Consider the following 12,504-nt stretch of genomic DNA (forward strand, 5'->3'; position numbering starts at 1 on the left):
ACCCCACTGAGAACAGCCAGTTTCCTCATGGGTTAATTTCAAATGGTGGGAACACTGTGCAAACTGAACTGGGGGCCTCCCTTGTGTGCAGACAGTGGTGTGAGAGCTTGAAGCCTCCTGCTGTTCTAACCCAAAGCTTTCCAGAATCTGGGACTGCTACTGCCGCTGGAAGTCCGATACCATCGTGTTGAACTGGCTGTATCAGAAGTGGGTACCTTCAGAGGCAGCTGGGTAAGGCATGTGAGCTGTCCGTTGGCAAGTGCGTGAAATGGTCATGTGTTGGGTTTATTTCAGCTACTGGCACAGATGTTTTCACCAATATGATTTGAAAGCAGCCACCCTTGAATTTGTGGCAGGGCCTAAGAGACTTTCTAGTCTGCCAAGATGGAAATCACGCCAGACTCCGTGCAGTCAGGAAGCATTCAGAGACAGGATTATCCTTAGCACAAGAAGTGCGATGCTTGTTTTCCACCAATGCTCTCCAACAGGTTACAACTGGAGTAGCAAAAATACAAAATGATGGTCACCTCACGATGGTGACTGATTCCCATCCACTCTATCTTAGGGAGATACACAGGCCGGCAGCATAATGGGGATGTCATTATAGAAAGGAATATTTGGATGCATCTTTCATTCCTAATCAGCACCACACTGTCTTCAAACCCAGAGGCCAACATCACCAGGCCTCACTACTCAACCATAAGTAAGCTGACGTCAGAGAGCAACTGGGACAGCAGCAACCACAGCTGCACCTCCCACTCTGGCTCTTACCTGTATCCGGGATAGTGAGCCTTCCTCCCAAGCAGCCAAATGTGCCAGTGGCACTGTTCCCATGCTCCCGGGGCAGGGTGAGGAGATGCTGAGAGCCCATGGCCTTGTTCCTTATGTTCATAAAGTGATTGTCCCTGGCAATGTCCCCTGGGTAGGTGCCCGTGGGCACTGCCCCAAGCAGGTCTGCCCCGTCATTCAGCCTGGGGGAGGAGGATGCTGTGGAGGAGTTGAACACTTTGATCTTTAGGTTTGGGAGTGGGTCAAGCAGGGGGGAGTTGGTCATTGGGATCTTGTCAGAGGAGTCCTGCAGGGCATACATCGGACCACGATATACGCCGGCATTGGCTGTGAGGTCAGGCTGCATGGAAGGGTGCAACAACTGGGGATGGTCTGCAAGATGAACAAAGATGAAAAAGGCAAAAACTTTAGTAACTTGTGAATTTAAACATAAATCAAAGGAGATTTACATGGAAACCTAGCCTCAGTGAAACTATGGGCTCAGGATGTGTAAGACATGTCCCTGGGAGAAGCAGGTTATAAAGCAAGAGACTGGAGCATGGACTTTGAACACATCTATCTCCCTTTTATCAATTACTTGAAAGGAAACTGCCTGGACTGAGAATCAGGATCAAAACTCCCTTAAGAATGAAGGAGAAGCTGCATCATAGTGTATGTACAAAAAGTTGAACAAGAATCTGAAAGTAGTTTGACTCTCCTGCAACTCTCACAAAGGAGTCGGTACTTCATTCTGTGCTGAATAGCTGAAATGCTTTGTGTTCTTTATACTTTCTACCAGTTCTCTTTCCTTATTAGTGGTATTCCTGCTGTGCCTAGAGGCCCAAGTCAAGATCAAGGCCTTACTGTGCTAGGTACTGTATAAACATGAGGTCATTACCTTGCTTGATTTGTTTCCTTATTTTTAGGCTCAAAAATAAAATGACCCTGTGAGCAGAGCTGGGTGAAGATTGGTAATTCCATTTTGCAGAGGATTTCAATACTTTGAAATTTGTTTTTTTTCCCCCAATTCAGAATTAAACCCCCAAATTTCAAAGTCCTCCATGAAAAGGCAAGTGCTGGGGTCCAGACACAGAGACAGAACTGGTGGGGCTGCCCCAGAACCGTGGACCCAGGAAGCCCTGGCATCACCGACTCTGGGGCAGTCCATCTTGCTGGCTGCCCTGGGGCTGCAGGTGGGGCTGGTGAGCTGGCAAGAAATCAGGCAGGTTTCAAAGACTACCTGGTTTCCGGAGGAACTTCATAGAAATTAAGTGTTCCATGGAGATGGTTCTGATTTTGACAAATCAGCACATTCCAATGAAAAACTGTTTTGTCAGAATTTTTGCAACCAGCTCTACCTGTGAACTCGCCTGTTACTTCAGTTCTCAGCCTATGGGAACATGGAGACTTGACCCACCCTCTGTCTCCATTGAGAATTAATAGGCAGGAATCAAATGGAATCTGATCTGCCAGGTCAGTGTGCAAGGCAGACAGAAATCCCTCTCTTATTGGTACTGTTGTATTTATGGCCGAAGAGGTGAATGGAAGAAGAAAATGCTTCCAACAGCTCAGAGCCAATGGACCTACTGCCTATTTAAGATAGAAATTCTGATTTGATTTTTTATTTTAAACAAGTTTTGGGGGCAATTTAATGTCAATGAAAGGTGCTAGATCAGGGGTGGGCAAACTACGGCCACAGGGCCACAACTGGCCCTTCAGATGTATTAATCTGGCCCTTTTGCTCCCACCAGGGAGCAGGGTTCGGGGCTTGCCCCACTCCAGCGTTCCAATTGGGGGCTTGCCCCATTCCGTGATTGCTGTGGCTCTGCACAGCTCCTGGAAGTAGCGGCATGTCCCTCCTCCAGTTCCTACATGTAGGGGCAGCCAGGGGGCTCCACACACTGCCCCCATCCCAAGCACCGCCCCCGCAGCTCCCATTGGAACCATGTCCAATGGGAGCTGCAGGGGCAGCACCTGCAGATGGGGCAGTGCACTGAGCTGCCTGGCTGCTCCTCCGTGCAGGAGCTGGGTGGGGACATGCTGCTGCTTCTGGGAGCTGCTTGAGGTAAGCGCTGCCTGGAGCCTGCACCCCTGACCCCCTCCCGCACCCCAACCCCCTCCCCCAACCCTGATCCCCCTCCAGCTCTCCAAACCCCTTGGTCCCAGACCAGAGCATCCTCCTGCACCCCAAACCGTCATCTCCAGTCCTACCTCAGAGCCCGTACCCCACCCAGAGCTATCACCCCCCTGCATCCCAACCCCCTGCCCCAGCCCAGAACCCCCTTCCACAACCTGAACTCCTCATTTCTGGCGGCACCTCAGAGCCCACACCCCCAGCCAGAGCCCTCACCCCGTCCCGCACTCCAACCCCTCATTTCTTGAGCATTCATGTCCCGACATACAATTTCCAAACCCAGATGTGGCCCTTGGGCCAAAAAGTTTGACCACTCGTGCCAGATTGATAAGCACGAAGTCTGAAGTCCTCTGTTTGCCCACAGAGCTGGTACAGTGCAGGAAGTGTAAATACAAGCTTCCCTGCAGTGCCCTGTGGGGTAATTTGGTCTCTGGAAGTCACTGCAGAGAAAGTGCCAATTCATTTCAGTGGCAGTGGTGGCTTTGGTAAAGCAGGCAGTTGAACCTCTTTTGTTTTCTGAAGAACACACACAAAACAAACTTCTGTATGCAAAGGGTTCTGGCATCATGAATTCTTTAGTAGTGGAGTGCTGACTGTGGTTCTCTCACACAGAAAGGCAATGGAAAGATGAGGAGAACTTCAACTCACCTCTCCCAGTTGGATAAAAAATGAACTCCTCTCAATGTGGCCTATTCTTCCCCTGAGTCTGAGCCCCTTTATTTTGGTTTCAACTTCCTCCCTCAGCCTCCTTCCTCTGGGGGATCAAAGATACTGCTGGACATGATATAAAGGAGCAGACCAGCTGATTTCTTCTTACCGTGCCTGGAGGTCTTGAAGTTGACTGGGTGAAAGCCTCCAGTCAGAGCAGCTGAGGAGTCTGTGATGTCAGTGTCGAAATCCCGGCAGCTGCGCCGGTACACAACCACTCCAATGGCCATCAGGATGACGATGAAAACAAAGATGGCCACAACGAGGCCGGCGTACAGGGCCACATCCCCCGTGGTTTCCAACACTAGGAGAGAGAAACGAGAAAATGGAAACTAAGGAAACAGGCGCTTTGCACTAATCTGCCATCAGAACTATGCCACCCACAGCTGGATCCCTGCATGACCAACCCACTATCTTTGCACAAAAGACGCCACTACTTCTAGGATTAACCTAAGCTTTCGGCAAATGCTGGGCGGGGGAGGCTGGGCTAGCACAAGGTAACAAATGGGTTCAAAGTGCAGCGTGTGTGTGTGTGTGGGGGGGAGTGTATGTGAGAGAGACACAGAGACACACCCACACCCAGTATGACTTTTGATCTTTAGGCTCCCCAGCCCCCCAGTCCAGGGAGAAGGAAGAAATCTGCCTTGAAAGAAGACACGCATGTACATGGAAGAGATGGCAATGAGCTAATAGGATAGTGCATGGAGAGATGCCGTAAAGCAATCACTGGGCATTCTTCTGTGTGCTCCCATCTCAAACCAGTAGATGTGGCAGCTCAGAGAAGGAAAGGACCAACTGCTCCAGAACAGCTGCTCTGGTGATTTGGTGAGCTGCTGCTGCAGGGAGGGACACCTAAGCCAATATGTGTCACGTTAGCCTGGGAATGTCCAATGTTAGGATTGAGGAAGCTTGATCCAGGTCCATGAATCTCTGCCTCTGTCACTGACTGCTGTTAAAATCCCTGCCTCCCGTCCTTTCATTCTTCAATAGCAAACTAACACCTACTTTATCGAGGGTATTTTCTCCTTTGATTTCACATGAGCTCTGATTACGCCACTCTGCCAAGGGAATTCTAACTTCTCAAGGATCCTGCAGCATCAATGTCTTGCCTCCTGCATATTTTAGTGTCAAAGACAGAATCTGCACCCACCATTGACTGGTGTCAAGTGCGTGGAGTCAGGCCATATTAGAGAATCAGATGCTGTTGTTTCTGAGACATACACATGTGTCTTATCTGAACATTGCCTCCAGGAAAATTACTCGAGACACATCAAACTGCTTGGCCTGAACACTCATGCTCTCTATTTTACCCCCTTTTCTTTTCTTTTCTTTTCTTCTCCTAATTTCCAGGTGCTTTCAGATTATGTTTAGTTTAGCTTCATGGTTTCTAACATGTACAGGGCCAGGGCCAGGTATATGGATCAGAACCAAGGCCTGTTTGTTATGATTACTTTTTATTTCTGGGGTGTGTGTGTGTCCGTCCGTCCGTCCTCAGAGGAATTCCTTTTGCAGGGGTAGGAGTATCACAGAAACATTCCAATTTGATGGTAGGGGAATAGCTGGAAACGTACACTCACAAAGAACCTGAAAGGCCCAAAGTGTTTCCCAACTGAAAAATCTTCACGGAACACAAGTATTTCAGAGCTATTATGTACTCCAAAACTCTTCTAAACTGTGGGAAGAATCCAATTTTTAAAGTGTTCTTTTTTACATGTGTTAAATTCACTGTCTTCAAGAAATGTTGTTCCATGTTTTATGTTCTGCACCTTTCGAAGGCAGTGTTGCCAAAGCTCATGATTTCATCATTGGTCTCATTATAATTATTGTTCTCCTTAAAGCCCCAGCTCCTGGAGTCAAGTGGATATGTGATGATTTCATCCTTCATTCTTAAAGAAAAAATAAGTTTCTAGCTCTTGTGGCTGCGGAAAAAGCTTCAAAATGTGACCGACTGCACCCCAAAGGCTCAGAAAGCAGAAAGCAAATAAAAAGAACACCAAATCTATTATTTTTACATGATCTCATGATTTTAAAGCCAGTATCATGATTTTTGAACATTTGTGATTGGCAATACTGAGAAGGAGCACATACCATCAAACCTTATAATGCTGACATGACTGGGCATGTAGTGACACAAAAGGGAAGAAAATAAAACAGCCACATTAGTTTCTGTTCTACTGAAATCCTGGGAGAGAAAAACTATTGGTCATATGGAAAAAGACAAAACTGGCAAAGAAAGAAGTTTGCAGTGTTGTTGTTGTCGTGTTGGCCCCAAGGATACGAGACAGACAAGGTAGGTGAGGGAATATCTTTTACTGGACCAACTTTTGTTGGTGGAGGGTAAAGCTTTTGAGCTACACAGAGCTCTTCCTCGGGAAAGAAGTGTTATTTCCTAAGTTGCTCTGGGTGCATTAACAACAACAGGGCTAGGAAACAAACAAACTGCTAGCACTGGTTTTAATTCAGGGTGGGGGAATAAAAGCACTTGTTCTGAAGCAAACCAAACCAAACCAAAAATTCCAACTTTTTTTTATATGTATATGTATACAAACAAATTCTGTTCTCATTCATTTTGGAATAACTTCATGGACTTTGGTTACTTTGGATATATTCTGTTGTAACTGAGAATAAAGTTTAGCCCATGTAAATAGAGAAACTGATGCGTAGAATATAAGTTAAATTTAGGTCTCTCAAGCATGATGGAGTAACTGTCCCTTTAACATCTGCTAACCCTTTGTGGTGTATTTCAGCTCTCTCCTCACTTGCTCACTGGAGCAATTCCACAGAGAAGCCCTTAGAGATGGAGCTTTCTAGTTCCAGGCTGACACCAGAGGTGCCAATGACCAAACAAAAGAAAAAACAAAGTAATGTATCACAATGAAATAAAGTGGCCATGAAATGAGGACTTACAGTGACTTTTGGGTTCGGTTAGAACTCTTTTATCTGTTAGGAAAAACAAAGTTAAAAACAAAAGGTGAAAATGATGATGGTGATGATGCTAATGGAAGGAAACAAACACAGTCATCAGCCCCAGCACACCAAGGGGAAGGGTCCCATGAGACATAAAAACCAGCGAATGGTTTCGAGAGAACAAGGAGTCTTAGGCTCTTTGGAGCTCTGTGAAGCCATGCAGAAGCCTTGCCTGTGTGGTAGTTTTAGGGAAGCAGGCTTGGGACCACTCTCCCACCCTGCAAGCCTGGCTGGCTTTGCTGCCCATCCAAAGGAGCCAAAGCTGCACAAGCAGAACGGCAAATTTTGATCTACATTTCCAATAAGCTGCAGGAAACTGAGAGCACAATGACCCCTTCCCATTGAATCGTTTACTTCAAAGGGACAAGTGGGGAGACAGCTTCCCAAGCCGCTCCATCCTCTGCTCACCTGAGGTTTTCGGGGAGCAGAATCTGCTTCTCTTCTGCCCAGGTTCCTGGTCTGACAATGAAATTCATTCACCTCCCAAGGGGGTCAACAAAGCCCCAGGCACTTCAGGCTCCAATGACAAAGTGGTGCCCAGTTCTCAGGGCCAGCCTCTGCCTCTTTTAGATGTGGTGGAGAGTGAGAGAGGTTTCCCTAGGCTTAGTCGAGCCCTGAGAAAGCCCCACTGAATTTCAGTGCTATTTTAATGAGTCCAGTGCAACAGGGAGAACCATTGTTCTGTTAAAACCAGTGGTTCCCACCCATTGGTTGTTCTTTCAGCTGGCACTCCCTTTTGATGGACTAAGAAATGTGTGCCCCCGTTCTCTGCCCATCTCCCCACTTACTAACGCAGTTATGCCACCTCTCCTTCTCTTTCCATTCCTCCTCTTCTCTCCCATCTCCGTTCTCTCTCTCTCATCCCACTTTCTTCCTCTGTTTGCTTTCTACTCTAATTCTTCTGCTTGTTCTCTTAGGTTGTTTTTTATTCCCAGTGTACCCCTTTCGCTCATTCATCAGATGCCTACACATTCCTGGCAGCACAGAGGAGCCTCCATGTGAACTTTTAGGGCTTCGTTGAATACTGTGTGTGCAGGAGAGAGAAGCTTGGTTGCCAGGCTACTGTCTGAGCCTGTACACATAAGCTTGTCTCATGGAATCTGCATGAGGGACCACCAAAGGAGCGTATGGGAGGGAGGAGCAAGTTGCAGGACATTTGCAATGGGAAGGATTTGGGTTCTTGAAACCTCTCTCCCCTACACACCCTCCCACTTCGCTTCTGTCCTTCCCTCCTCTCCCACACTGGGCTTGTGCCCACCACCCAGGGCCTCATCAGTGGTTGAAACATAAAAGCATTGTCCTGTTACATGTTAGGCTTTGTCAAAATTATCTTGTGTCTGGTTTGCTGATTATCAAAGCTATTAGCCTTATGTAATAATAGCTTTCTCCCTCCTGGCCCATCCTCCCATTTGACTCCAGCTTGGACTGAAGCCTTGAGATACAAGATGGGCCAGCACAACAGTTTCAATGGCTGTGGACGGCAATGGCCACTATCACGCTTCTCCCCAAAGCAGGAGAAAGGGCTTTGTCCAGATCCAAGGTTGGCAAATAATCAGACAGATTTACATGGTAACCCACTAGATACTTTTCCTTCATTTCTGGACGTCCAAGTCTGATCCAGGATGGAAGCCCCTTTGTAAGGTCACTCCTTTGGTTTTGTTCTAAAGCATGAAGTCCTCAGCACGGGAACAATTATTTGTAGCTGTTGATATAAAACAACCCTCCCCACTCCCTACAGTTTCGCTGCTGCAGGAAGCCCCTGTCTCAATACTCCACTATTTCCTTTTTCTCTGTGAGACGCTTTCTGCCTGCTAAGTGTTAACAGCCAGCACCAGGTTGGCACCACACGTAGCTTGATTCTGCCTGCGAGCTGGACCCAACCTCTGCTGTCAAGATGCCTTAATTTTTCCAACCATGAGCTTCTACCAGGCCCAGAAGGCACTGGCTTGCAAGATGTTTCTTTGAAACCAGTTCTGTGGTTCAACCCGCCCCCTCCCCCCTCCTTGCTCACTGCCAACATGGATCGACATGATGAGTTTATTTAAGATGACATGAAGGCAGCCATACAGCGAGGAAGGGGTTATGATGCACTCCTAACTTATTCTTTAAAGCAGATTACAGCACAGAGGGCATTCAGGGTTATACTAAGCAAACGAGCTGCAAGGCACCAGGGCAGATATTGCTATAGAACAAGCAAGTGGCAGCACTGGCACTATTCCTGGCTGTTAAGCAGCCTAAGAAAGACATTTTTATACTTTCTGAAGCAGGTTCTTCTTGTAGCACCACCCTATGTTTGTAACTGGGATCATTCCATGGCTGCTACTCAGGAATGACACTAAGGAATGAGGTGAGTCCACGGAATTTCAAATTAAGGTTAAGGAATTCCACCTGGATTGCCCCATGAAATGTATCACACTCATTTCCACTCAGACCTAGAATAGGGTTGGTATTTCAGAATATTTACTAGATCTATTTAGATCCCAAATGGGGAATGGGAAACATCCAAGCCCTTCTCCACCCCATCTGCAGAGGAGAAGGTTTAAAGCAGAGATGTTTGAAAGACTTCAGGTTTTTGGCTTTATGCCAGGCTCCGGGACATAGACTTTATAATAACAATTGATTTAAAGAAAAAAAACAAAACAATTAAAATCTTTTCTCGCTGGGGATTTAGGCCATAAATAAAATGAGTTTGCTGGGTCTCATCAGGACACAAACATTGCACAGAGCCTGATCCAGTACTGAGCACATGCAACCTTAATGCAGTCCGAAGAGAGATGCGGATGCTCAGCACTCTGCACTTTGTGGGACTGGATCAGCACTGGGAGTGAGTGACAATTTCTGCTGGAACAAGAGGCAGGTTCAGGATGGGAACACCCTGGAGGTCTGCCACGACTTGTCACGTCAGTGAAGTACAGTGATCAAAGGCGAAATAAGCCTCTCGTCACTGCCGAATGGTCCTCTTTTCTGTGGCACTAAATGGAACTTTCCTCCTGTGGGGAGTCAAGCTGCATATTCAACCCTTCCCAGGCCTGCAGTTGACAGGCAACACTCAGTCTGCTCAGGAGAGGCCAGTGTTTAAACACTTGTACCTCAAGAGGTGGCGTGTGGGCGTGCAGAGTGGAAAAATACACAGAGGAGTCACTAGGGAAATTTAGGACTATAACTACCCCTGAAGAGGCATATTTAAAAGAAGTGGTTGGCCCTCTGTTCCCCTCCCTTCATCCCTCCTACCACAGTTTCCTTTCCTTTGGCAACATACATGGAGCACACATGCTTTTTTAAAGGTTAATGGACTTGGTAGTGATAGAAATTGGTCATGCATGGGCCAGGAACCTGCATGGGCCAGGAACCTGCTGTGCACATTCACTCTCTTTGGTGCAGCCAGTGACCTCCACCCTGCCATAGAAAGGTCACCTGGGCCAGGGATGACAAATGTTTTGCTTTCTTTTAGCAGCTCATTCCTAGATCCTTCCACAGCAGGGAGCACACTGCCAAGTGTTCTGAATGATAATGAGTACCATGAGCTTTAGGGTGTCAACTAGATTTGAAGCCAGGTGCCACAGATAAGAGGCTGGTGCTTCACCCAGTGACCCATGCAGTCAACTTCCATCAACCTTTTGGAGCGGTAATCAATTGCCCACCCTAAAAATGTCTAACCTTCAGGTTTGCAAGTAGATTAGCAAGGCTCCGACTGGGCTAAGAGGGGGCTGTGCCAGAATTCTACGCTAGCATCACTGACAGGTGGGGAGTCCAGTAATGGTGCTTAAGAATATATCCCACATCCACTTAAATGGGCATGAATAACCTTTATTTCCTATAGTTAAAGGGCTTTGTGCATCTTGCTGTCACTGCCTCTCCAAGTCGGCTGTGTGCTGTACATCACTGCAACCAGAATCAGCTTGGATATCCAGTCGGGAATTTCCCTATGGTTGTCCGATGTAAAAAGCTTATGACGTCGACAATACTGTCAGACAGGCTGACAGCAACCCTGGTCTATAATGTCACTTGCAGTAAAAGGAGCTCTAAAGTGGTTTTGGGTTTCTGGAGCCACCTGGAATGAGCTGTGGGGGCAATCCCTGGGAAGAGATGATCTTGAGCTGGAGTTCTGTGCCCATCTGGAATGGGAGACCAGGTATAGTGCCTGCTGCCTATACCAGTGGTTCTCAAACTTTTCTACTGGTGACCCCTTTCAATAGCAGGCCTCTGAGTGCAACCCCCCCACCACTTATAAATTAAAACTACTTTTTTGTATATTTAACACCATTATAAATGCTGGAGGCAAAGTGGATCTTGGGGTGCAGGTTGACAGCTTGAGACCCCCCCCCTCATGTAATAACCTCGCGACCCCCTGAGGGGTCCTGATCCCCAGTTTGAGAACTCCTGGCCTAGACAAAGGCAGAACAAACCCTTCAGCTTGCAATGCCTTCCCTTTTAATAAAACCCTTCTAGCATGTTTTTGTTGTTTTTTTTTCCTGGTTATCCCTTTCCTCCCTCTCCCTCCCTCCTATGCTGTCCCCACACTGGCTCACTCACTTTGCATGCACAGTCCATCGGTGCAGTTTTTGGAGTCCAGCAACACTCCACTGCAGTCCTTGCCTCCGTTTTTTGGGGATGGGGCAGTGCATTCCCGGCTCCTCCAGTGGGTGCACTCCGTGCTGCAGGCTGACCACTTGCTCCACTCTGTCCAGGCTCCATCTACTGCGTTCCAGGAAAAACACAGACACACACAGAGAGAGAGAAAACAATTCATTGAAGGCTTAGAGGAAGGAGCAGAGAGATTAGAATCAGTACTGTATATACAGCAGTCACTTGGCTTCTCTAATCCTAACAGATAACAATCAAAAGAAACCTTAGGATGAGGCAGCTGCTGCACAACCTCTGAACTGGGAGGCTAAGCCATTACAGAAATGCAGATCTGAATTGGCTTTAGCAGTCCAAACAGCTGACAACTGGAAGGTCATCTCACTGGTGGCTTGTTCTCTAGATGATAGGGCAGGCAAAGGGCTTCGGCAGATCATTTGGGAGAAGGGTGATCTAGAAAAAGAGACAGCTCCACCAGCCTAGGTACTTGAGGGAGTCCTTATGGAGGTCATTGTATGTCAAGCCCCATCCTGCAGTGGCCTGGGGAATGTAAGGTGCAAGGCTGCTCTCACGTCTAGGACCTTCAGTTTTCACAGCCCACAACGAGAGTTTTCAACAGGGAAAAGTCACTTCATACTAGTTGGAAGGAGGCTGCTCTGAGACACATGCCCCCTGACCTCCTGCAGATCCCCCTCCACAACACACAACATCTCCACAAGTCCCTGGGCAGCGCTAGAAATAGTGCTGAACTGGACAATCCAAAGAGGGGAGCACACGCCCGTGATTACAGTTGGCCTCAGCCTCTGGCATGAATTGCCCTTACCTGGGCACATTGTGGTACAGGCCATTTTCTGGAAGGGTTGACCCTCACAGAAAGAACCACCATTGAGAGGTGCTGGGTTGGTGCAGGTCCGAGTGCGCTTCTGCCAGCCACGGCCACAGCGGTTGTTGCATTGAGACCATTCTGACCAGGTGGACCAGCCACCATTCACTGTGTACAGAGAAGGAAACAGGAATAAACATGCTGCTTAAAAACTCAGAGCCCAGGAGTAACATCATACTCATGTCCAGCACCAGTCTACCCACTTTTGTCCTCTCCAACCCTGGCAGTCACTACAGCCAACAGGGAAAGCTGCTGGTGGAGTGAATACTACAGTTCCATGGACCCACCTGGAGGGGTCACTAAAAAGGTGAGGGCTGTACCTACTCTTTTCCAGCTCCCTAGACTGATCCACACCAGCTAATCACCAGGCTCCTTTATTCTGACACCCCCACATTCACAACACTCCAACAAATAAAGATGCGCCTTCTAAGTGAGCACCTCCCAACTCCAGCTGCTTGAAAAA

The 12,504-nt window shown here is 47.7% G+C and overlaps 1 protein-coding gene across 3 annotated transcripts in view; it reads right to left on the bottom strand.

The window, feature by feature from the left end:
* UNC5B (unc-5 netrin receptor B) overlaps positions 1–12,504 on the bottom strand; it is a 149,613-nt gene that overhangs the window by 14,577 nt on the left and 122,532 nt on the right. Inside the window, exons 6-10 of one of the 3 annotated variants that reach the window (XM_050959334.1) lie at positions 11,982–12,149; positions 11,111–11,272; positions 6,518–6,550; positions 3,720–3,914; positions 772–1,161 (exon numbers count right to left, since the gene is read on the bottom strand). In XM_050959334.1, coding sequence (XP_050815291.1) covers positions 772–1,161; positions 3,720–3,914; positions 6,518–6,550; positions 11,111–11,272; positions 11,982–12,149 — 948 coding nt within the window. Of the gene's footprint in view, positions 1–771; positions 1,162–3,719; positions 3,915–6,517; positions 6,551–11,110; positions 11,276–11,981; positions 12,150–12,504 lie in introns of all 3 variants that reach the window. The other 2 variants (XM_050959333.1, XM_050959335.1) reach the window with 2 other exon arrangements.

The sequence above is a fragment of the Gopherus flavomarginatus genome, chromosome 6 (genome assembly GCF_025201925.1).
Source record: "Gopherus flavomarginatus isolate rGopFla2 chromosome 6, rGopFla2.mat.asm, whole genome shotgun sequence".
Taxonomy (NCBI): domain Eukaryota; kingdom Metazoa; phylum Chordata; order Testudines; family Testudinidae; genus Gopherus; species Gopherus flavomarginatus.